The 24,036-nt window shown below is 39.0% G+C and overlaps 1 protein-coding gene across 3 annotated transcripts in view; it reads left to right on the forward strand.

The window, feature by feature from the left end:
* The window catches only part of ARHGAP26 (Rho GTPase activating protein 26), a 253,469-nt gene that overhangs the window by 60,309 nt on the left and 169,124 nt on the right, over positions 1-24,036 (forward strand). For all 3 annotated transcript variants that reach the window (XM_070937338.1, XM_070937339.1, XM_070937340.1), the window contains exons 2-5: positions 7,854-7,949; positions 13,534-13,595; positions 19,266-19,337; positions 22,286-22,387. In XM_070937338.1, coding sequence (XP_070793439.1) covers positions 7,854-7,949; positions 13,534-13,595; positions 19,266-19,337; positions 22,286-22,387 — 332 coding nt within the window. The remainder of the gene's footprint in view (positions 1-7,853; positions 7,950-13,533; positions 13,596-19,265; positions 19,338-22,285; positions 22,388-24,036) is intronic.

Below are 24,036 nucleotides of genomic sequence, written 5' to 3' on the forward strand. Positions count from 1 at the left end.
CCCATTGATCTGTATGGTGTTAACAGTGGGGGGAGACCATAGGGGAAGGACTTGTGAAGATGACAGCCTTTAAAAGCAAAGCAAAAAAAAAGAAGAAGAGGAGGAGGAGAATCTCTAGAGAAAGAAAAGGGTTGCATGGGTGTGTGTGTGTGTGTGTGTGTGTGTTGGGGGGAAGAGACGTTTTATTACTGAAATTGCTACTTCCATGCAGGAGGAAATGGAAGGCAGCAAAAGCAGATTTTACAGGCACAGTAGTGTTAAATGTTTTGGCCCTTGACTCCAAACTGCCTCTTGTTTGCAGTGGAGGTTTTGGAGTATCCAGACGCTAACATGGCCGGGCTCCTAATGTTGGTTGAAAATCCTAGCAGCAGAAATGTAGGTGGCCCCTATACAGCAAGATGCTATATACTAGTGAAGAGAGTGTCTGGATTCCATTTGTGGATTTCTCTTCTCTTGAGAATTTATTACAGTCTGAGATTATATTCTGAGAATGCTGAGTGATACAGTGCAATAATTTAACAGTTTACACTGAACCATTTTCGAAACGTTGTTTGTCTTATTTTATTTGCATTCCAACAATTTTAAAAGATTTGTTTCCCTCTGAGTTTCTGTGGAATTTTGAAAAAGGTACTATGCAACAGTCAGTTTCAAAAACTATTTTGATTAATTGCCCTTCCTTTTCTGGAAGAGTGTAATCTGGCCAGTACCCTTTTTCATGTTTCTGAGTCCCACTGTGTATATTTTATGTTTCAGGTTGACATGCTCTGATAATTGATCTCTTGTGGGAAGTAAATAATTGTTCGGTGTTGTGCAAATAATAGTGTTCATTGTCTACGTGGGAATTCCCTTCACAATTATGTTCTCTGGGCTCTTTGTATAGTTGCCTTGTTTAGACTGAAGAGTACCTGAGGCTGTCCTTTTTTTCTGCAAGCCAAATGAAAAATGAAGGACATTAACGTGAAAAAAAATGATTTCTATGGCATCATTCTAAGTAATAGTTTCTATTATGCACATTATGTGTTGTTAGCATCTGCCTTAAAATTTCATGGTATATGACTTGTACCTTGTGTGTGTGAGAGTGTAATTAAATGTAGGCTTTTCACATTGCAATCAGCATAAATATCACTTTTGGGATGATAAACAGTTGTTTTGTTTATACTGAGTGTTTTTTGCAATAGGAAAAGTGACCATGAAATCTTCCTTCCTTCCTTCCTTCCTTCCTTCCTTCCTTCCTTCCTTCCTTCCTTCCTTCCTTCCTTCCTTCCTTCCTTCCTTCCTTCCTTCCTCCCTCCCTCCCTCCCTCCCTCCCTCCCTCCCTCCCTTCTCCTTAGATTTTTCTCTAAATTGAATATAAATTGCTCTGTTTCCTTGTTAATTTACAGATGGCAAACTATAAATTCCATCCAACCATTCTGTAGACAATTAGTCCAGGACAATGCCATAGCATCTGAGCTAATATGTTGTATTAGCCATTAGCATAATTAGAAAGAAAATACTATATCACTGCCATTAGTTCTGTGGAGAACTTTCTGAAAAAATGGCTTCTTATATCAACATTAAATTAACACTTTGTAGCTTTTCTATAAGAAAACTGATCCCAAACTGGAATATTTTTTTGCCTTGAACTAACAGTTGTTAAAAGAGGCTTTCTTGAGCTGAGAGAATGTGAAATATTAAAACAAATTAATGGAATTTGTGGTCTTATGGAATTTCCTTTATCATTTTTAGATTTTCTGTCTGAAGTGTGAAGGAACACATCCCTTCCTGCTTTCTTGTTCTGGGAAATTCTTATTCTGCGTTCTGCAAAATAGTATAGATTGCCTTCTAGTGGCAAAGAAAGGAATATACTGTAACTGTTTTGATAGGAACAAAATGTTTAAAGTGTACAATATAGATTGAATATATTTGATATGTTCTAATATTTTCCCAGAGATCAGCATAGTCTGTTATTATTCGGAAGTTTGATTTACTCGGCATTCAAAGCCTGAGCCTTTAAAATCCACCAAGCCTGGGTTATAAAGTATTATTATCAATTTGTATGGTTTAAACAGCACCTAGGTGACTTTGGTTGATTTGGGAAAGCTAAGAAAGCTCAGACCTAGTTTGTACTTGGAAGGACAGATTACTAGGGGACCCTAGAGCTGTAGACAAGACTGAGAAGTTTTTTTAAAAACACACACACACAATGCTGAAAAGGTCAAGAAATCTCTGCGGACATGTCCTTGAAGCTTGACTTGAAGGAGTCTTTATCTTTCATGGTCCAGTACTAATTATACATTTTGGGGAATATGTTAAAAGAGACTTTCCCTCCATCTCTCTTTCTCTTTCTCTCTTTCTCTTTCTCTCTCTTCCCCCTCCCTCTGTCTACCTACCTGCCTACCTAACTGAGATGATTAATCCATGACATATAAGCCATATGTGTTTCCAGGTGTTTCCATATAGCTTTCAGCAGGGGCCTATGACTCTTCCCACCATTTTGCACCTTTCTGATTCAGTGCTGTTGGAACTGCTGGAACTGACATTTCTGAAACAGCTCATTCCTGCTGGGCCCCCGAAAACAACGTCTATGGGAGTGATGACTACAGCAATAGTGTTAATCAGGGCAGAACAAATAGGATCTCTCTAAGTGGAGAAGACGTAAGCAGTGTCTCTATGTACCTGTTACAGATACAAACTGTGTGTGGATAGGAGTACACATGGTGGCTTCCAAGCATCACAGCAGCATGTCCCCCGTACCCCCATCCCCTAATCAGCATTTAGAGTATTCAACTTAAGTCAGTGGTGAAATCTAAATTTCTTTCCTACCGGTTCTGTGGGTGTGGCTTGATGGGGTCATGTGACTGGGTGGGCGTGGCTATGTAACCATGTGACTGGGGGATCAAAAGACAGAAACTCACTAACAATGTCCTGCTGGAGCAGGGTTTGACTAGATGGACCAGAGCTGGATTATCCTCTGAAGCTGCATCTAGTGCCAGGTTTGTAGTCCTTCCTTCCTGTCCTTTTTCCCCTCTTTCTTTCTTTCTTTCTTTCTTTCTTTCTTTCTTTCTTTCTTTCTTTCTTTCTTTCTTTCTTTCTTTCTTCTCTTCCCCCCCCCTCTCTCTCAAAAACGGACCCCCACCCCCTTTTTTGCCTACAACCCCCGTTTTTGGCCTAGCAGGTTTCAGAGAAGCCTGCTGGGAGCAAAAACGGACCCCCCCCCACCCCCATAAAAAAAGGTTCCGATGATCACGCCCACAGCTGTGATCTTCGGAGCCTTTTTTTAACCTTTTAAAAGCATTTTTTTACTACCGGCTCAGGCGAATAGGTTGTAAAAAATGTTCTAAAAAAGTAAAAAAAAAGCTCCGACGATTGCGCGTTGGAGATCGTTGGAGCCTTTTTAAAAAACTTTTTTAAAGCATTTTTTACTACCTATTTGCATGAGCCGGTATAGTCGGAACTTTTTTTTTTTTACTTTTTACTTTTCTGGAGAACTGATAGTAAAAAATGCTAAAAAATTATAAAAAAAAAAAAGTTCCCACGATCGCAGGTCGCTTAGCCGATTGTCGGAACTTTTTTTTAAAATTTTTTTACTGCCGGTTCAGCGAACCAGTAGCATTTTTTACTACCAGTTTGGGCGAACCGGACTGAACCGGTAGCATTTCACCCCTGACTTCAGTGTAATAGAGCTTATTAAGCCATACATTCTGCAAAGTCTGGATTGCTGCCTCTTTGTAAGCATCACATAGTGAGTTTGCATCCTTCATATGAGTCTCTTTCCACTTCTCTTTTCTGGTGGAATGTGGCAATTGGATCCCTCCCAAATACTGACAGGGCTGAATGATGCTGTAGTTAATCCTTTTTGACAAAAAGCCCACATTGCGTAATGCAAACTTTTGCTAAGCTTGTAGGGTGTGCGTGTAATGAAGAGGAAAAGGTACACCGTGCTCTGCAAAATGCTCAGAGGCAAAAGTTTAGTATATGGTTCTGGTTAAAGGAAACAAGTCAGAGGTGGGCTTCACATAATTTAACAACCGGTTCTCCCCAGCACCGAAAATGTGCGTGCGTGCCTTCCATTTCAGAATGGGTTTAGATTTTTGTTTGTTTATTTTCTGACATGAATAATATAGAAGTGAAGTGTTTTAAAAGCTTTTGAAAAGATTCAGGAATTAACCTGATTTGATGTATTAAGTAGATTACGTTGTTCCATTCAAATTAAGTTTATCAGATAACATCTGGTGGGAACAGAAGACCCAGTGTTCTAGTCTGGCTAACTGAAGTTAATATTGATTTGCTTTTTACACAATTATGGTTGACCTCCTTGTGTTACAGATTCATTTTTCAGGGTTGCTTTGCTCTTTTTGAAAGATGTCACTAGAAAAACTATTACTATTCATAGTAATAGCTCCATATCCATTTTGCCTTCTCTTTTGAATAATTGCCTTATCTTTTATCTTTTGAAACAAGGGCTTGCTGAACGCTGTACAATAAGTGTTTTATCAGCAAGATGCATTAATTTTCCCTAGCATGTCTATGGAGATGCTCAGTCATCCAGGTCATGATTGTCCCAAAGGTGCTTTTTCAAGAGGCAATTGGACTTTCTGGTTTTTGTCTGAAGATGTTTTGCTTCTCATCCAAGAAGCTTCTTCAGCTCTGACTGGATTGTGAGGAATGGAAGGATTTATATTCCTTGCAGACAGCTGGTCATTTGTATTCTTTTAGCGAGTCGTTAAGACCACCTGGAGGTTTATCTGTGTCCTCAGGGTCACCTGAATGGTGCAAATGGGTGTGGCACCTTCTTGGAACTGTTGAAAGGAGTGTGTTGTAGATTGGGGACAGATGATATCATATCCCTCTTCTTCTGTTGAGAGAGAGCTGTTCACTTTTGACATAGATGGCCTCTTTGACCCCTCATTCAAACCAGGGTTCCTCTCTGTCCACAATGTGGACTTTGCTGTCTTCAAAAGAGTGACCTTTGTTTTTCAGATGCAGATGGACTGCTGAATCTAGTTTCCCTAGCATGCTCATCATTTTTCTTTTTGTCAGCCTTTTAGGGTAGTCCAGACAGAAAATCCAAACCATGATTACTAATACTATTATTATTGGTTAATCTTTGGTGAGATTCACAGCCTTTGAGGTTGGTTAATAGCTCAGCAGCTCGAGTCCTAACCAAGGATCTAGGAACTGTTAAGGTATCATTGGAGGATGTAAGCTGTTATATTATATTATATTATTATTATTATTATTATTATTATTATTATTATTATTATTATTATTATTATTATTATTATTATTGTTACAGTAATCCAAAAAACCTTCTCCTCTCCCCTGTCTTTACTTTCCAGGGAAGCAGGGAGGGTCCCTTCTGAGAAGCTTTCTCTACCCACATCTCTCTTTTAGACTCAAATTTATCTTCTCAGACTGTTGTCTAGGCTGCAGCTCTTCCTTCTGTCTCCCAAAGTTTTTTTCATAGCCCATTATAACTATTCACATTCAACTGTTCAGTCATCTTCAAAAGAACTATGATTGAAAATGCCAATTTCACAGTTTCTCACAGGATAGCCAGCAATCAGAGGTGAAGGGTCAGAGCACCCTGTGAATGCCAGCTGATCAATGAACCAATTTAATAGATTTTTATCTGTTCATTCCCTCGTCATAACATGGCCTCGTACTTAAATACACATACAGTTTTAGCTTTTGCTGCGTTTAGTAACCTTATTTGATTCCAGGGGTGAAATGCTACCGGTTCACACCAGTTTGGTGGGACCGGTAGTAATAAAAGCTACCGGTTCAGACGAACCGGTAGTAAAAAAATGCTACCGGTTCATCTGAACCGGTATTTATGATGAACAGCTGTGCCGTGTGATTTATATTCGCTAGAAAGCAGGAAATTCTGCTTTCTAGTGAATCTAGATCGCACGGCACAGCTGTTCCCTCCCTCGCTGTTCTACTTACCTTCTTAAGCCTTCTTTTTCCGTGTAAACGCGCATTTGGTGTGCACTGCACATGCACGTGCAGCACACATTTTGCACGCACCGTGCATGTGCAGGCAGTGAATCGGTGGCAAACTGTAGAAGATTTCACCACTGTTTCATTCCTTATACCTTGCCGAACAAAGGACTCGTCCCTTTAAGAAAGTAACATAAAAGAAATAACATAGAGTGAAATTTAAAAAGAAAGATAAAATAAAAGAAGTAGAAAAGAGTTGCAGGTAGGAAAAGAAAAGAAAAGGAGAAGCAGTTTCCAATTTTCTTTGCAGTAGTTAAAACAAACTCATTATCTCCGCTCTCTCTCTTACAACACGTTTCTCTTTTTCACATATTCAATCCCTTGAATGAGCAAATCCATAAATCATCAATTCATTTTTTCCTATTTTCGGCAAAAAGTCTAAAACGGGTTTCCAGTCTTTAAGTACTTGTTGTCTATTATTATTGTTGTTATTGTTCATTCAATTGTGTCCAGTTCTCAAAGACTGGCTATATAGTCCCTGCAATTTTGTTGGCAAGATTTTTCAAAAGTGGTTTGCTATTACCTTCTTCTAGGACTGAGAGAAAATAATCCAGCCTAAAAGCAGGGCTAGAACTCATACACTCCCAGTTTCTAGCTCAGTGCCTTAACCACTGCACCAAACTGGCTCCCACTTGTTGTCTTATCCCTTATGAAACAGATCAATTATGCCATTTCCACACATTCTGCTATTTTCACAATCCAGTCATATTTCAGTGTTTTTCCATCGTTGTGCATATAATAGTCTCGCTGCAGCTACTATATACAAAATCAGTCTTCAATAAATACTGTCTAATTGGTTATCCATGAGTGCCAAAGTTTTGCACAAAACTCTTCATTACTCCACTTTTAATTTTATACATGGGTACCGTACCTGTGTGCTCTCGTTCTCCATTCCCCTTATGTGGATAGTGTGTTTTGTGTAAGTGTGTTTTGTACACTCCCTTCCTTCCTTCCAATTGGGATACAGCCTTAACAAACTGTTTTGTCAAGACAGTTTTGTCAGTTTTGTTTTGTCGAGACAAAACAAGAACTGTTTTGTTCTTTGATGTAATGACAGAAAATTTCTAAACTTGTGCCAAGATAGTTGGGCACAAATATTGGTGAGGATGAAGGCTGGAGTTAGCTCTGCTTTTCTGTAGGTCCCCGATGCTTGTCTCGTGCCTGCCATCCCAACCTTCTTTGCAGAAAGCCTTTCTGAAAACTATGTGACATTTCAATCCTGATAGCAAAAGAGCATTCTTGCCATTATCTGGCAAAGTCACGTAGAATGTTTCAGCTCTTTGGCTTTCGTTGTGGAAAAAAACAATGGAACATTACAAAGTGAAATGCAGTAATAACAAACTCTACGGGTATGGTTATGTTAGAACTATTCAAATACGAAAAAAAAGGATACATAGGAATAAATAAAGGACATAGTTTATTAAAACATCCTCACTCTGCTCTATTTCCTGTCCTTCCTCAGAGAATTACTAAAACCAGGAACTGAAAGTTGTGTGCATTTTTAAAGTTAACCAAGCATGACAGCTTTAAATAATTTGTTGTAAGGATAGCCTTTATAGTAGGAGTGCTGCCAATTATGATTTAAAGTTGTTGGAACATTGAAGATTTGCCTGTAATGAAGCAAGACTCCCAATTTTGCTGTCTATGACATAATGTTCATTTTTTGGATTTATTAAAAACTATTTTTAAAAGATACTTATGGATCAGTAGTTTTCCTTTCAGCAGAACCTTTATTATTTACTTTACATCAAAGATTGTCCTCTAGCCTAGATGACAGAATTAAGGACATTGCTACAAGTTACTAGAATTGGGTTCCCTAAATCTGTGGTTTATTATTTGTCACTGAAAAACTTTTCTTCTCTTTATAGATTTGTCTTCAGCAAAACGGAAATTTGCAGACTCCTTGAATGATTTCAAATTTCAATGTATAGGCGATGCAGAAACAGATGATGAAATATGTATAGGTAAGTGCATAGGCTTTGATTTATACAAATGAGACAATTCAGTGGCTTAAATAGGAGAAATACAGATAAGAATGAAGTGAAACATATCTACAGTAGTTAGGAAGGATGTCTGCAAATTATTACAGGTTGTCCCTGGCATATGATCATTATTGCGATTTCAACTTCTGTCACTAAATGATGTGATCATTAATTCCAAAGGTGCTTTTTTTCAAGAGGCAAGTGGACTTCCTGGTTTTTCTTTGAAGACGTTTTGCTTCTCATCCAAGAAGCTTCTTCGGCAATGACCGGATGGTGGGGAATGGAAGGATTTATACCCCTTGTACACAGCTGGTCATTTGCATTCTTTTAGCGAGTTGTTGAGGCAGTATCTCAAACTGAAACGCAAATGGTTCCTGTAGTCTGCAATTTTTCTGGAAATCCCACCCCATTCGAAGGATGTTCATCCCAAAGTACATAGCTAAATGTCTAAGGAGATTCTCAGTCATCCAGATCATGGTTGTCCTAAGGGTGCTTTTTTAAAAGACTTTAAGTTTGGACTTTCCGGTTTTTCTTTTCTTCATCTTCAAAGAAAAACCAGAAAGTCCAGTTGCCTCTTGAAAGAAAGCACCTTTGGGACAACCATGACCTGGACATCTTCAAAGAAAAACCAGAAAGTGCAGTTGTCTCTTGAAAGAAAGCACCTGTGGGATAACCTTGACCTGGTTGTGTTCAAAGAAAAACCAGAAAGTCCAGTTGCCTCTTGGGGAAAAAAAAAAGCCCCTTTGGGACAACCATGACCTGGATGATTGAGAATCTCCATAGACAGGTGATCATTAAGTGAGTCACACTGATTTTACAAACTTTTTTTTTTTTATCATAATTGTTAAGCAAATCCAGCTTCCTCCATTGACTTTGCTTGACTGAAGCCCCCTGGAAAGGTCACAAATGGCAACCAGATGACCCTGAGACACCACAAATATTGTAAATACATATTTCCAACCATTCAAATTTTGATCTTGTAACTCTAGGACTGGATGTAAGTCACTGTTTTTATGCTATCGTAACTTTGAACAGTTGTTAAACAAATGATTATTAGTCGAGGCTACCTGTAGTAAGCAAGCTATGAAAATGGAAATGATTTGATTTATTGATCAAATAAATAAATCAAATAAATATACAGCAGCCTTGCATGGGAAAAATAGCATTAGTAGTAGAAGTAACTACCGTATTGTTTGGAGTATAAGATGCACCGGATTATAAAACGCACCTTAGCTTTTGGGGTGGAAATAGGAAAAAAAAAATCTGCCTACCAGATATTCATCTGGCTAACATCCTTAGCCTGGTCAGCTTCAGCACATTAGTTCACTCGCTGGTTTTGAGGTTGGGCTGGTTGGGGCTAAAAAACAGCTTCTAAAGCATAGCTGATCATCAGAGGGAGCAGCAATTAGAAAAGCAGGCAAAGTGTGGAAGATCGCTTCACTTGCAAGTGCTGTGTTGGGGCTGAAAAACAGAGCTGATCAAAAGCAGAGCTGATCATCAGAGGGAGCTCCAGTGACTAAAGCAGGCGAAGCGCGGAAGGGGTAAGAGAAGGCAGCAGCTGTTCTGGGTAGCATTTTGGGCACAGCGTTTCACGTTTTCAGCCTCCAAATGTGTCATGTTTTCAGGCGGCGATCAGTGGCGATGTGTTTTAGCGATCCCCGCAGCCTTGAAGGGCTCTCAAACGGAGCGTTTGGAGGCTGAAAACGTGATGTGCGGAGCCCAAAAACACAAGCCATTGTCGGTGGAAGTCTCTGCAGCCAGGAAGAGGATGCACAGAGGCCGAAGGGTGGGGGCTGGTGGGTGGGTGAGGTTACATTTGGAGTATAAGACGCACCCAAATTTTCAGCCTCTTTTAGGAGGCAAAAAAGTATGTCTTATATTCCAAAAAATACAGTATATCCATAGTAGAACCCACAAATAGTGCTCTGTTGTTGATTAGATAACTACATACTCTTGTAAGGAACTTCTGGTAAACCAGGTAAGATGTTCAAAAATTTCAAGTTAGGGGCCATTCACCCTGGTGCTGCTCTGCATCATGAAAATCTGCACAGTATAAACCAAATTCAAGGGCCATGTCATGAAGATTGCATTACAATGACACAGTTGTACACTAGCGTAAGTTACTGAAACCATGTCTCTGTGCTCAGGTAGGAATGCAATTGGTGTACCCTTTGAAACTGATTAAACCCTTTGCCTCTAAGTTTTGTGGCTGTCTTGCATCAATGCTGAATCCAGGAACACCTCCAACTTGCAAACCTTAAAGAGGAATACAACTTTGTCCGGAATCAGTATTTTTTCCTTAATCCTGAAATCCAGTCCCAGAAATAGTAACTATTTGTGTTCAACTTCAGTTTGCCTCTCACATTCAGTCTCTTACAACTTGTAAATGTTCAGAGGCTCCAAGAATAGAAATGTATGGTTACGTATCAATAGCATGTTGATTACTAAGGCCAAATCTATATCTTCTTCTCAGTGAGTTCATATTAATGTTAGATATCATGAGAAATAAATCCTTGCAGGACACTGCATGGGATTGAACAAGGTTTTCCCAATATCTGTTTTTGGTAGCTCCTGGAGCTGTAGGCATCGTTGCAAGTAGCACCTCTACTCCCCAATTCTTTCAAATGTACCAAACAAATGGGCGCCAGTGTCAGAAGTTACTGAGAGATCTTGTAATATAAATAGAATTGCAGCACCTCATGTTCTCATGGTACAGTTTATCCATCAAGGTTGTCTATGTCAAATCCAGGTCCAAATCTAGAAGAAAAAATTAAAATCACCTGTAAGAGTTCTTTTAGCTTGGCTGAATACGAAAATTGGACGTTAATTGTTAAACTTGGTCAGGCCAAAAAAATGGTTCTCTATGCAAAGGCTTGACCACCGCTTTCTTTAAGGGGTTTGGAAACTCTACCCAAAGAAGAGAAAGTTAATAAACTCAGTGATAGAGTCTTTTGAGGTTCTTATAAACCAAGCTATGGAACGATCTAACATAAAATAATGGCACAAATAGTTCCAAGAACTTTATCCACTTCCTCAGAAAACAAATGACCGAACAAAACTCAGAATATGAATGTTATTTATTTGCTCCCAAAGATTTTGTTTAAGACCAGATGCATTTTTTTTTGTTTATCTATTTAGACCTATTTGTGAGTACATGTTGAAGACTATGTCTCATCTGAAAGTCCAGACTATCTTTTCTGGATAATCTTCCCCATTGCTCATCAAACCAAACAAAAAATAGAACCAAAAAACAAACAAACAGAAAAGGCTTATGTTTGCCTTACTACATGAGCCAAGATTAGTGCTTGGAGACAAGATTGTTATATCATCCATTTGCATTGTTTCTTATCACATTTAGAAACCGCTGAATTTGATTTGTTTGAGAAATAATGAAAACAAGAGGATTATGTTACCTTAATCCTACACTTGTTAAAGAGGCTTAGTTTTTATATAGACCGTGCCAGATGGACTGATCATACTTCAATACTTGTGTATGCTCTGAAATGAGTGCCAACTGGTCACTAATTTTGAGGGCTGTGCAATGCTTTGTGTTCTGTTATTGATTTGACTGGTTGTCAAATGGTGCTGTTGTTTTCTCAGCTATGTCGCTGCAAACACGCAAACAGATACATGCACATAAATCATATACTTAAAATTAAATGACAATGTTGATGACATTGTATAAAGTTAAACCTTGTTTCTATGAACTGCCATTTAAGCAGTGCCCATTGCAGGGATGAAAAACACTGTTACTGATTTTTAAGAAATCCACTATTATGGCATTATAATGTTACAGCACTATATACTTCTAATGCCTATGTAAACATAAATAAGTGAAAGACCTATTTCCAATCCCCTATCAGCCTCTTGACAAAGATAGTGGTGACTGATTTAACATTTTTTCTTTATATGTTTTGTATTTTTATCTAATTATACATTCATTTGGTCCTACTATGTATTCAAAATCATATAAACATAGTGTAAGTATATGATTGGGTAATGGTTAGGGTATGCATGTAGGCATAATGTATTTGTGCATGCATGTATGCATCAATATATTCGTGCAGGTGGGTGTGTTCATCTAGTTACCTATCAGAAGATATAAATGTGCTTAAAAGATAACTGCAAAATTAAAGTTCTCACACATGGATGTCAAATATATAGTCCCCTTACAAAGAATGTATCTTAGAAAGATGTACAGGTAACAAGAAAGAGAGTGCTTGGGAAAGACTAGAATATGGTATTTCAGTACTTTGAAAGCACAGTGTCTTCAAATAGCATGGAAACAAATAACTGAGAATGAAAACTAATATGGATAGTGCTACTTAAACGTTGGCTCTTCAATAGGACACAGTTGCCTTGTTTTTGGAAGGTAATAAAGATCAAGGTAGAAAGGTAGGCCAAACGAGCCTGACTAGGTGACTCAGTGGCTAAGACTGAGCTTGTCGATCAGAAAGGTTTTATTTTATTTTATTTTTATTTCCAATTTATATACCGCCCTTCTCCTTAAGGACTCAGGGCGGTGTACAGCCAGAGTTAAAAACATGAAATATAAATATTAAAAAACAATTAAAATATGTATAAATTTGGCCCAAAAATTAAAAATCACAAACCAATTAAAACATTTAAAAATTTCTTCTTAAGCCAGCCCGGCTTGGTGGAAAAAGTGGGTTTTAAGGGCACGGCGGAAGGCAATGAGGTCTTGGATTCTCCTTATCTCTGGGGGCAACTGATTCCAGAGGGTAGGTGCCCCCACAGAGAAGGCCCTCCCCCTGGGGGTCACCAGCCTACATTGATTGGCTGATGGCACCCTGAGGAGGCCCTCTCTGTGGGAGCGCACGGGTCGATGGGAGGTCGTCGGTAGCAGCAGGCAGTCTCGCAGATAGCTAGGCCCGATGCCATGGAGCGCTTTAAAGGTGATGACCAACACCTTGGTCAGCAGTTGGCAGTTCAGTGGTAGTATCCCTAGTACAAGTCTCCTGCGTGAGCAGGAGGTTGGACTAGATGACCTCCAAGGTCCCTTCCAACTCTGTTACTGTTACAATCCATGACTTGGACTTATGTTAGTTTATTTTGTTTTCCTAGGTCAAATACATAGCCATATTGGTCAAGAAAATTAATTTTTTCTTTCACACTATAGATAGTCCTTGACTTACAAACACAAATGGGACCATAACTTCCATTGTTAAGCAAGGCAGTTGTTAAGTGAGCTGCCCCAATTTTATGACCTTTTTTTGCCACAGTTGTTAAACAAATCATTGCAGTTGTTAAACAAATTATGCAATTGTTAAGTGAAATCTGGCTTGCCCCAATGACTTTGCTTGTCGGAAGCTGGCTGGGAAGGCCGCAAATGGTGATTACATGACGTCAGGATGCTGCAGTAGTGATAAATACATGCTGGTTGCCAAGTATCTGAATTTTGAACATGTGATTGTGAAATGATTGTGTGAAGACTAATCATAAGTCACTTTTTTAGTGCCATTGTAATCTTTGCCAGATGAATGGTTGCACGTAAAAGACTACATATATTCACTAATCTTGATTGTCTTTGTTTTATTTCTTATAGCAAAATCCCTGCAAGAATTTGCTACTGTTCTAAGGAACCTAGAAGATGAGCGCATACGAATGGTAAGAACCTTGCCTCCTTTTAGATATAATATTCCAGATGTGCCAATATGACATCTCTAATAAAATGGAACTTTGAAGTAACTCAAGCCTTGGAGTCTTCTTTCATTGGGGGTGTTGCTTGGAACCCTGACTTTATCGTAATTTCTAGGACAGGAATAGAAAGTAATCAGTGCTTGGAAAACACTTCAAGGTAAATTATGATGGGAACATTTTTTTTTGGATGTTACTGAAATCATATACAATAAGTATGTGTTTTCTCTTCTTAATGTACATGAACATCATCTTAGGGTCCAGGGAGCAGTGTCCCAGGGGCTTATAGGATAGATTCGCTCTTCTCTCCCCCTGATTTTAAAGGGAGTAAATTGATAATAAAAGACCTCCTTTTGGTGTCTGAAAAAGTTTCCTCTACCAGCAACTTTACCAATGGAAAAAAACCTCAAGAAGAGCAAGATATTGAGTCAGTGGGATGGGAGACCATAAACACAGTTAACATTTAGATTTGTTCTCAGAGGGAGGATTTTTTTTTAAAAAAAGAAAGGGCAGCAAGCAGTATTATTCATATGTTTCTGCCCTATTAATCTTCTACTAATTGGCCTTTGGAATTGTCAGGATCATGGTCTGTCTGTCTGCTATGGTTAGAAAAAGTTATTGCTTTAAATTATTCAGTAAGATCTAGAACAACTTTCTTAACTTTTTACTAGGCTTTGGTAGATGTTGGCTTTGAGAAGAAATTGTGGGTAATTTTTGCAATGCTCTTGCCTGTTTTGGCCAATGGCCATGATATAGCTCAACAAATTGTCAACTTCTCTGCCTAAAAGAATAGCAATATTCATCCTTAGGGAGTAAATCTTGGCAGCTTAATAAGGATAGCAAACTACAGCAAACTGCCTGCCACTGAATCTATTTGGTCTTGCTCTCAGAGAACAAAGATTGTATTATGCAGTCCAGTTTCTTTATACATTTTTGCTCCCAGCTGGATTAAAGTGTCTCTGATAGCATCACATGTAGAAGGGACTATAGATTTAAGTCATAGAATCATAGAATTGAAAGGGACCTTGGAGGTCTTGTAGTCAAATCCTTGACCTAGTGCAGGAATCCTCATACCAGCCTGGACAAATGGCCATCTAATCTTTTCTTGAAAACCTCCACTGATGGAGCATCCACGACTCTAGGAACAAGCTGTTCCATTGCCATGTAGCTCTAACAGTTAGGAAATTCCTTCTGATTCCAAATTTGTGTCTCCCTCCATAACGCTTCCCACTCATTGATTGTAGTCTTACCCACCCCAGGCAGTAAGGAGAACAAATCTATTTCTCTTTCCTGTGACATCCTTTCATATATTGAAAGACTACTATCATGCCTCCCCCTAACTTTCTCTTCTTTAGGCTAAATATACCAAGTTCCCTTAGTTGCTCTTCGTAGGACTGAGCATACAAACTCCTTATCATCTTTGTCATTCTTCTCCATACTGTTTCCAGTTCTCAGTGCCATTTTTATCAGTGATCAAGACCAGACACAGTAATTCAGGTGCAGTCTGACCAGTGCGGCAGGATATGGTACTATCACTTCTCACGATCTCGATGAAGCCTAGTATAGTATTGGGCTTTTTGGAAGCCACAGTACACTGCTGAATCATGCTGAATCTGTGGTCTACCAAGATATCCGGATCCCTTTTGCAAGTACTGCTGGGTAAGGCACCACTTATCTTGGATCTGTGCTTCTGGGGTGAAGTCTGCAAGAATAATGGTGACTCAAGCAAAGAGCTAAAGGGCTAATCATCATGGAACTAGAGAAAGGCTCCTTTGGAATGGTGTAGAGGTCTTATTGTACTCATGTAAATTGGCCCTTTGAATTGAGCTGGTGTGAGACTCATGTAGTTCTGGGGAGGCTAGAAACTGGGATATAGAACTAGTTGTTTAGAAAAGACTCGGATTGTCTTCATCCTGTATTCCCTAGAAATGCTTGAGCTAGTTTGTACCTTGACCCTACATTCTTTTGCTTCTTCTCTTATCTCTTGGGCTATTCATAGATCTTGCTTCTGCTTCACACTCTGGCTGGCTGTTTTTTAGCCAGAAGGAAAGTTTAGCAAGTCTGCCTGCCTGCCAAGCATGGTGATTTCTCTGTGAGAACAGGACGAAGCTGACGGTAGTTCAAGTATGAACAAAAAACAATTGGAGGAATTCCCTCATGATGCCTTCCTTTGGGATTTAATCGAAACATGGGAAGCCAGGGATGCTACTGAGATGATTGTAACAATGACAGACAGAAAAGTCACATACAGCCCTTGTGATTGACTGCAGGAGCCTCCTATATTACTTTTGGAAATGTTTCTGTGATTCTGTTCTCTGTGAATGAATTTCTACAGCTAATTGAATTACATTAAAAAATGTAGGCGAATTTCTCTGCCTAGCATTACTCTTGGCTATTCAAAAATCCACATCAGTCTTCTGGTATCTTTAAGTGATCTTGGCCTCAAAAGTTATAGATAAAGCTGCTTTAAAACAAAAAGCTTTTCAACCAGACAATTTTTGCCTTCTATGATTCGTTGGGACTTTGTAGCAATAACAGTAGCAATTGCACTTATATCTATATACCAGTTCACAGTAAGTTTTCTCTCTAAGTGTTTACAGTGTCATCATATTGCCCCAGCAATCTGGCTCATCATTTTACCCACCTTGGAAGGATGGAAGGCTGACTCAACCTTGAGCCGGTCAGGATCGAACTCCTGGCAGTGGGCAGAGTTAACTTGCAATACTGCATTGTAACACTGCACCATCTGTGTTCTTGTAACTATAGAATATTCTATAGTTCTATATAGAATATTCTACATAATCTACATAATCAGCAAAAGGTTGAATGGTGAAAGTTAGAAAAGCTAAACTGTGTTTACACAGTTTTAGAATTAGAATTGTGTTTAGGCACAAGGTTTTACCTTGTTTGTGGTTGTTTTCACTACAAACATTTCCAGCCTATGATCCACATTCTATTGGAATCTAAAAAGACAGAACAAACAGTCTGAAGCATGAAAGTTAGAATTGCAGCAATACATTGAAACACTAAAATCTCAGAAGCTTAGGGAATCTAATGAAATCATTACTATTTTAAAGATCAACTTAATTTTGAAGTTTTATGGATGTCAACTGAAATGGCTATGTGCTTCTGTGGGTTTCATATTATGAACCTATTTATTTCTTTGCTTTGTATAGTTGGCCATTTATCCTTGAGTGGCAACAGATTAAAAACAACAATACAAATGTAAACAAAAACAAAACATATAACATCTGAAGCACCACAGATATCCACCTCAGTAAATCCTAAAAATGAACTTAGTTCACTTCCCAGCCCAATGCCCAGGAAAAAGCCTGTTTTTAATCTGTATGAAAATCCATCTGGGTTGACGTTATGGATGTTCCACAGTGTTGTAGTGGTCTACCTAAAGGAAGAGAAGGGGTGGGGATCAGGGGTGGGCTCTACTTACCTTTATTACCGGTTTGCAATGGGCACTTAGCTCGCGTGCGCACTTCTGCTCATGTGCAGATGCTCCATTATGATGTCCGGGCAGGTGGGCGGAGCCTCCCACCGCTTTTACTACCGGTTTGTAAGAACTGGACAGAACCGGGAGCAACCCACCACTGGGGGGGGGGAGATCCATCAGTTTATAAGTTTGTAGGTTTTTAAAAAATCAACATTTACTTCAAGTTGAGCTCAACTCCCAGTGTCCTCATGGACGTGCTTTGACAACAAATGGTTGTCAATTTTTTCATTGCCGCCTTTTGGAATGCTTTTTCAACTCCCCAGCCTAGTCCTTACTCATAATATTCCATAGAACTCTCCCATCAAAATACTATCCTAGCTGATCTGTTTAGTTTCCAAACCCAGAAAAGGGAATGGTTATATATTTTTATTTTATTTATTTTATTTATTTGATTTGTATACCGCCCTACTCCTGAAGGACTCAGGGCGGTGAACAGCCAACAATAAAATACATAAATACACAAAATTTAAAAACCCGATAAAATCAAATTAAACTTTTTGGCCCAGACAAATTAAAATACCCCAATAATTTAAAAACAGATTAAAATTTACATATTTAAAAAGGGAAGAGATCAGGCCAAGCCCGCTTGATGGAATAAAAAGGTCTTCACAGCATGGCGGAAGGAGCGCAGATCCGGGATCCTCCGTATCTCCGGGGGGAGCTCATTCCAGATGGTAGGTGCCCCCACAGAAAAGGCTCTCCCCCTAGGGGCCGCCAGTCGACACTGTTTGGCTGACGGCACCCGGAGGAGTCCCTCTCTATGAGAGCGTACTGGCCGGTGGGAGGCTATTGGTGGTAGTAGGCGGTCCCGTAAATAACCAGGCCCTAAGCCATGGAGCGCTTTAAAGGTGGTAACCAAAACCTTGAAGCACACCCAGAAGACCACCGGGAGCCAGTGCAGCTCGCGCAGGAGAGGTGTTACATGGGAGCACCATGTCGCTCCCATTACCACCCGCGCGGCCGCACTCTGCGCCAGTTGGAGCTTCCAGGTGCTCCTCAAGGGGAGCCCCATGTAGAGAGCATTACAATAGTCCAGGCGGGAGGTGACGAGGGTATGAGTGACCGTGCGTAACGAGTCCCGATCCAGAAAGGGACGCAACTGGCGAATCAGGCGGACCTGATAAAAAATCCTCCCGGTCACGGCCGTCAAGTGCTCTTCTAAAGACAGCCGTGAATCCAGGAGGACGCCCAAGTTGCGAGCCCTCTCCGTGGGGGCCAATGATTCGCCCCCAATAGTCAGTGATGGCGTCAACTGGCTATATCGGGACGTCGGAAACCACAGCCACTCGGTCTTGGATGGGTTGAGCCTGAGCCTGTTCCTCCCCATCCAGATCCGTACGGCCTCCAGGCACCGGGACATCACTTCAAGGGCATCATTGGGGTGATCCGGGGTGGATATGTACAGCTGGGTGTCATCAGTGTACTGATGGTACTCCACCCCGAAACCACGGATGATCTCACCCAGCGGCTTCACATAAATGTTGAACAGGAGAGGTGAGAGGACCGACCCTTGCGGCACCCCACATATGAGGGGCCTCGGGGTCGACCTCTGTCCCCCTGTCAACACAGACTGCGACCGGTCAGAGAGAAAGGAGGAGAACCACCGCAACACAGTGCCTCCCACCCCTAACTCTTCCAACCGGTGCAGCATGATACCATGGTCGATGGTATCAAAAGCCGCTGAGAGATCTAACAGGACCAGGACAGAGGAGCACCCCCTGTCCCGAGCCCTCCAGAGATCATCAACCAACGCGACCAATGCCGTTTCCGTGCTGTACCCGGGCCTGAAGCCCGACTGGAACGGATCCATATACGTAATATATGAGCAATGTACAGTACTTAGTAGTAGCAATCAGCTGTTTTCTGAAACTCTTCCACGCTCTTAACTTTTTTTTTTATTCTCTAAAGATGCTGTATAAATAACCACAGTTTTTGAATTGTTCAGCCTTCAAATCGTTATATATTAAAATCAGGGGATCCCTCTAATTATAAGGTGTATAAAATTCTGAATCGTACAGGTATTTTAGAAAGAAAAAAATATATCACATTTAAAGAGAATGATAGCAACCGAGCATGGGAATGTGGATGCTTAGACTTAATAGACTGTAAGCATTTCTTTTCCATTTCCTTGGCAGATTGAAAATGCTAGTGAAGTCCTAATCACACCTCTGGAGAAATTTCGAAAAGAGCAAATTGGTGCTGCTAAGGTAGGTGGAAAAATTGATAATGTTTTCTTGCCTCTTTGAAGGAGATTTGAAAAATACACTTGAAGTATCGTTTGGAAGATCTGCATGAATCATGGGCAGTTGCTTTTTCTGTCAGATACTGAATAGCTTTTCTTGGCAATCCTCTTCTAGACTTCTTCAACAGCAATCAAAAGAGGAGTGTTTGAGGAGGTTATCTTGCATATTTTAATTGAGAAAGTTATTGCAATTGAACAATTGTAATATATAGTATATAGATGGTAATAAGTGTTGGATAAGATGGTTGGATATAGATGGTTATGATTGGAAAAAAACATCAGAAAACAAAAACCTAGCTAGTCAACCATTTTGTTCTCATGTTAGGCAAACCAAATGCTTATCAGAAGTTTGTGACTATTGAATTAATGAGGTTAATATATTAACAAAAGCATACAACGATATGCTATTAGAGAGTATTGATCAATCTACTTCTATTTTCCATATGTTAGGTGAATATCAGAAAAGGATTATAGGTGAAAATCAAAGGAATATAAGCATGTTTATGGGAAGGGAATATGTTTTCACTGCCAAGGCAAGGACTGACACATCACATACAGGTAGTCCTCAACTTATGACCTGAATTGAGCCCGAAATTTCCGTTGCTCAGCAAGACAGTTGTTAAAGTGAGTTTTGTTCCGTTTTATGACTTTCCTTCCCACAGTTGTTAAGTGAATTACTGCAGTTGTTAAGTAACACAATTGCTACATGAATCTGGCTTCCCCATTGACTTTGTTTGTCAGAAGGTCACAAAAGGTGATCACATGATCTTGGGATAATGCAATTATAACAAATACAATCCAGTTGCCAGCCATGTGAATTTTGATCAAGTGACCTTGGGGATGTTGTAAGTCAGAAAACTAGTCATAACTCATTTCAGTGCTGTTGTAACTTTGAATGGCCACTAAATGAATGGTTGTAAGTTGAAGACTACCTGTAGTAGCTTTGGAACTAGAGAGATACCTCATTTTTCACCATAACACTGAACCAGACAGCAAAGCATTGACTTTGTTATCATACAGCCAAATTGGTTTGGCTGTTTAGCATAAAGAAGTCATCCAAGATTCCCAGCTGAGGTAAGAAGAAATCTGTGGCACATCCAGTGGCATCATAGCAGAATTGCATAAGTCTGCAAAGAGTATTAGGAAAACTAGTGTCCATTCTTACTGGTAGAGTTTCATAACCTGGAATTCCCCCTCCCTCTTTTTTTAATAATAATAATAATAATGAGCTAGGTATAGCTCTTAAGTTTTTTCTTTTCTGCTCCAAGGCATTGTACCTTCTACTCCTACTTTGTTGCTATAACAACCTGAGGTTTCTGGTTAAGATAGATGATTTCCTGCCAGTTTCTTTTTTATTCAGCAGTTCTTCATACAAAATTCTCCACTGCTTCTTATTTCTGCAACACTTAGGGGTGACACCAAAGCAGGAATAAAATTGTAGGAGGCATTAGAATTAATCCACTTAGCACATTTGCAATAAAAGCTATTACTATGTCTGTAGTAATAATCATGACAAATATTTTACTATTTTGGCACCTGCATAGAAATTATTCTGACTTTGCTATACACTTCATCAACCTGGTGCCTTCTGAGTACTCCTGTCTTCACCATCTGCACTATCTATGCTGAGGTTCCCCCTGAGGTAATCACCCTATAAGTGTTTCAAAGGATCTTGAAGACCTGGCTTTTGCCGAAGCTAGTGTGATTGAAGCCCTCTTTTTTTGTTCCTCTTTGGGTTTATTACCTGCGCCATCTTTGCTGGTTTTTTGTTTTGTGTTGTTTTCTTGTGTTACTTGTTTCTAACAATATTTTTAACAATGTGTTAAAAGTCACTGAGAGTTAGGAGGAAAATAAATTATTACTTACTATGTTGGCTGTGATATTTATGGAAACATACAGATGAAGATCATCATAGCAACCATTGGTACACATTGCAATCATTTGGATCAGGCATGTCAAACTGACGGCCCACGGGACGGATACAGCCCATTCAGGCCACACCCACCCCAGTTCTACAAGGGCAAAATCATCCCGATAACGTCACGATACGCCTCGCGATGCAATCGGGTTTGACATCCCTGATTTGGATCACTGGTATATCCAAAATCAATTAGATCTTTGTACCAGTTATCTGTAATCACATGCACCATCTAAGAAAGGACATGCATATACACACATAGTATAGTAGAAAAACTCACTTAAGAATTCTCCAACAATTGGAAGAGCAACAATCGTTTTATTAAAACTACCAGATTAGGGCAAGTCACTAGTTTTCTGTTATCAAAAATAGAGAATACCAGAAGCTGGTTAACAGAGTTCTCATACAGAGGTTAAAGATGAACATACTAATTACATTAATTGTAGTTGTTGTGCAAATGTCAATGTGCTAATTAAATGGCAGAAATGTAAATATAGAAGAGAATATGTGTATCTCAGGTTGAACTGTGATGTCCTTGGTGCTCCCTGAGCTTAGTTGTTGCTTGTAGACATTTCATTATCCAACTAGGTAATATCAATGCCACTGTTGATGTTACTTAGTTGGGTAATGAAACAGCTGCAAGCAAACAACCAAGAGCAAAAAGAACAGCAAGGATACCACAAATAAAAATATACCCCTTATCAGTATACTTGAGGATGATGCAATGGAGGGAGACATAAAGTTTTGAATCACAGACTACTCATTTATATTACAAACATTTGGAAGCATACAGTATATATATATATATATATATATATATATATATATATATATATATATATATATATATATATATATTTCTTACTTCTTACTTACATACATATATATATGTCTGTCTGTCTGTCTGTGTCTGTCTGTCTGTCTGTCTTTATGTATCTGCATGATTATTGCAACATTATTGTTTTCATGGCTTCTTATGTGGCGTATTTTGACAGGAAGCCAGGAAGAAGTATGACAAGGAGACTGAGAAATACTGTGGAATATTAGAAAAGCACTTAAATCTGTCTTCCAAGAAGAAAGAATCTCAGCTTCAAGAGGTGAAATTGGCTGTTTTGTTTGCCTGCGCTACTAAGCCAAAAGTTTATTTATTGCTGTTGAATGAAAGGCTTAAAGTTGAGCCTTAACATACATACTTTTAAGTATGTATGTTAAGAAGCAAGTTTATTTTGGAGCTCTTTAAATTCACTCTAAAATTCCAGGTTAGAGTTTACATTACTTTTAATTAAATCAGCTGTCTACCCCCATCAGATTTGGAGTTGTAAGGTAGAGAATGAATGCTGTAATTTTGCTGTCTGGGAAATTCTGTCAGTTGAAATCCACACATCTTAAAGTTGCTGAGGTTGAGAAACATTGCTCTCTAGACCATCAAGATGACAATTTTAGCCACACAGCTTTTCTAATTCTCTGTAAAGCTGTGTAATACTTGAATACTGGTGCCATCTTGTGGTCCATATTTTATATTAAAGTTTGCTATTTTTCTATATAGAGATTTGAGCTCCCCCCCTTTTTTTTCTTTTTTCTTTTTGTTTCAAACATAAATGGCTGCCTTTAGAGATGCAGAGTTCCTTCTCTTTTGGCTTTTATTACCTTTGTCCAAAATAAAAATCTCTTCACTGCCTAGATCAGTATTTTCTTCAAGCACTGGGATTTTGAGTGAGGGGCTAAATGATTGCAACTTTGGGACAGGAGGCTACAAGTTTTCAAGTATTAAATGACGGAAGGTTTAGGTCATCAATTGGGCTTTGAGAAGGGAATGATGGTCAGTTTAGGGGCAAATGCAAGTGCAAGGGCTTGTCGGTTGCAATAATTCTAGCTGTGGATTTTGATTTTCATGAGTAACCCAGCTACTTCATAGGTGTGTTGTTATTTTAGTATAGTTAGACCATGTGTAATTGACAGACTGGAATTCATCAAATATTTTAACGATTATTTATTATTTTATTCTAGAATTTTTAATTGGATATTCACTGAGTGCTTTTATTTGTTCTGGTCTGTGGTCTATGACTAATAAACTGAATTGAATTGAATAGGTGTGTTAGATATCTGAAAACATGCTACATTTGGGACAGCGTTCATGGTGCTTAAGAAACAGGAAGGGTCTCAAAACTTGTGTGATTCCATTTGCCATAGAGCTTTAAAGAATATTAGGAATCTGAAAGTTGTAACTTGAGTAGTTTCATAAACATATCAGGTGTGAGCTTCTTCCAGAAAGGCTGAGACTAAATCTTAGCCATTAAAGCCATGCCATTAAAGATGAGTAATTAACAATCAGCTCATAATATAATTGTGTGAAATGAAGTTTTTTATAGCCCAACATTAAATTGCTGGTAGTGAACTAAATAAATTCTTATACAGATACCAAACTTTTGATCTAAACCTCTTTCAAAAGAAACATATTCTGTCTGTGGGTTGCCTTTTGTTAGTCCCACATGAATTTTAAAAACTCGTTTCAGCTTGTAGACATATTCTTGTATGCAAAGAACATAAATAAAGATTCTTCTTCTTTCTTAGAAATCTTTTACATAAGAAATTGTCCAGATAATTAGGTTTAGGCCCATAGTATTGCAATTCTTTTTTTCTCAGTACTAACTTGATTTTTATTTTCCATATTTGTTATTTTGACCATTCTCATCTTTCTCAAATAGTAAAAAAGACTCCAAATGAATCTGATCATATTCAGTGTGGT

This window comes from Pituophis catenifer, unplaced genomic scaffold (genome assembly GCF_029215685.1).
Source record: "Pituophis catenifer annectens isolate HBS135680 unplaced genomic scaffold, rPitCat1.0.hap2 SCAF_2, whole genome shotgun sequence".
Taxonomy (NCBI): Eukaryota; Metazoa; Chordata; class Lepidosauria; order Squamata; family Colubridae; genus Pituophis; species Pituophis catenifer.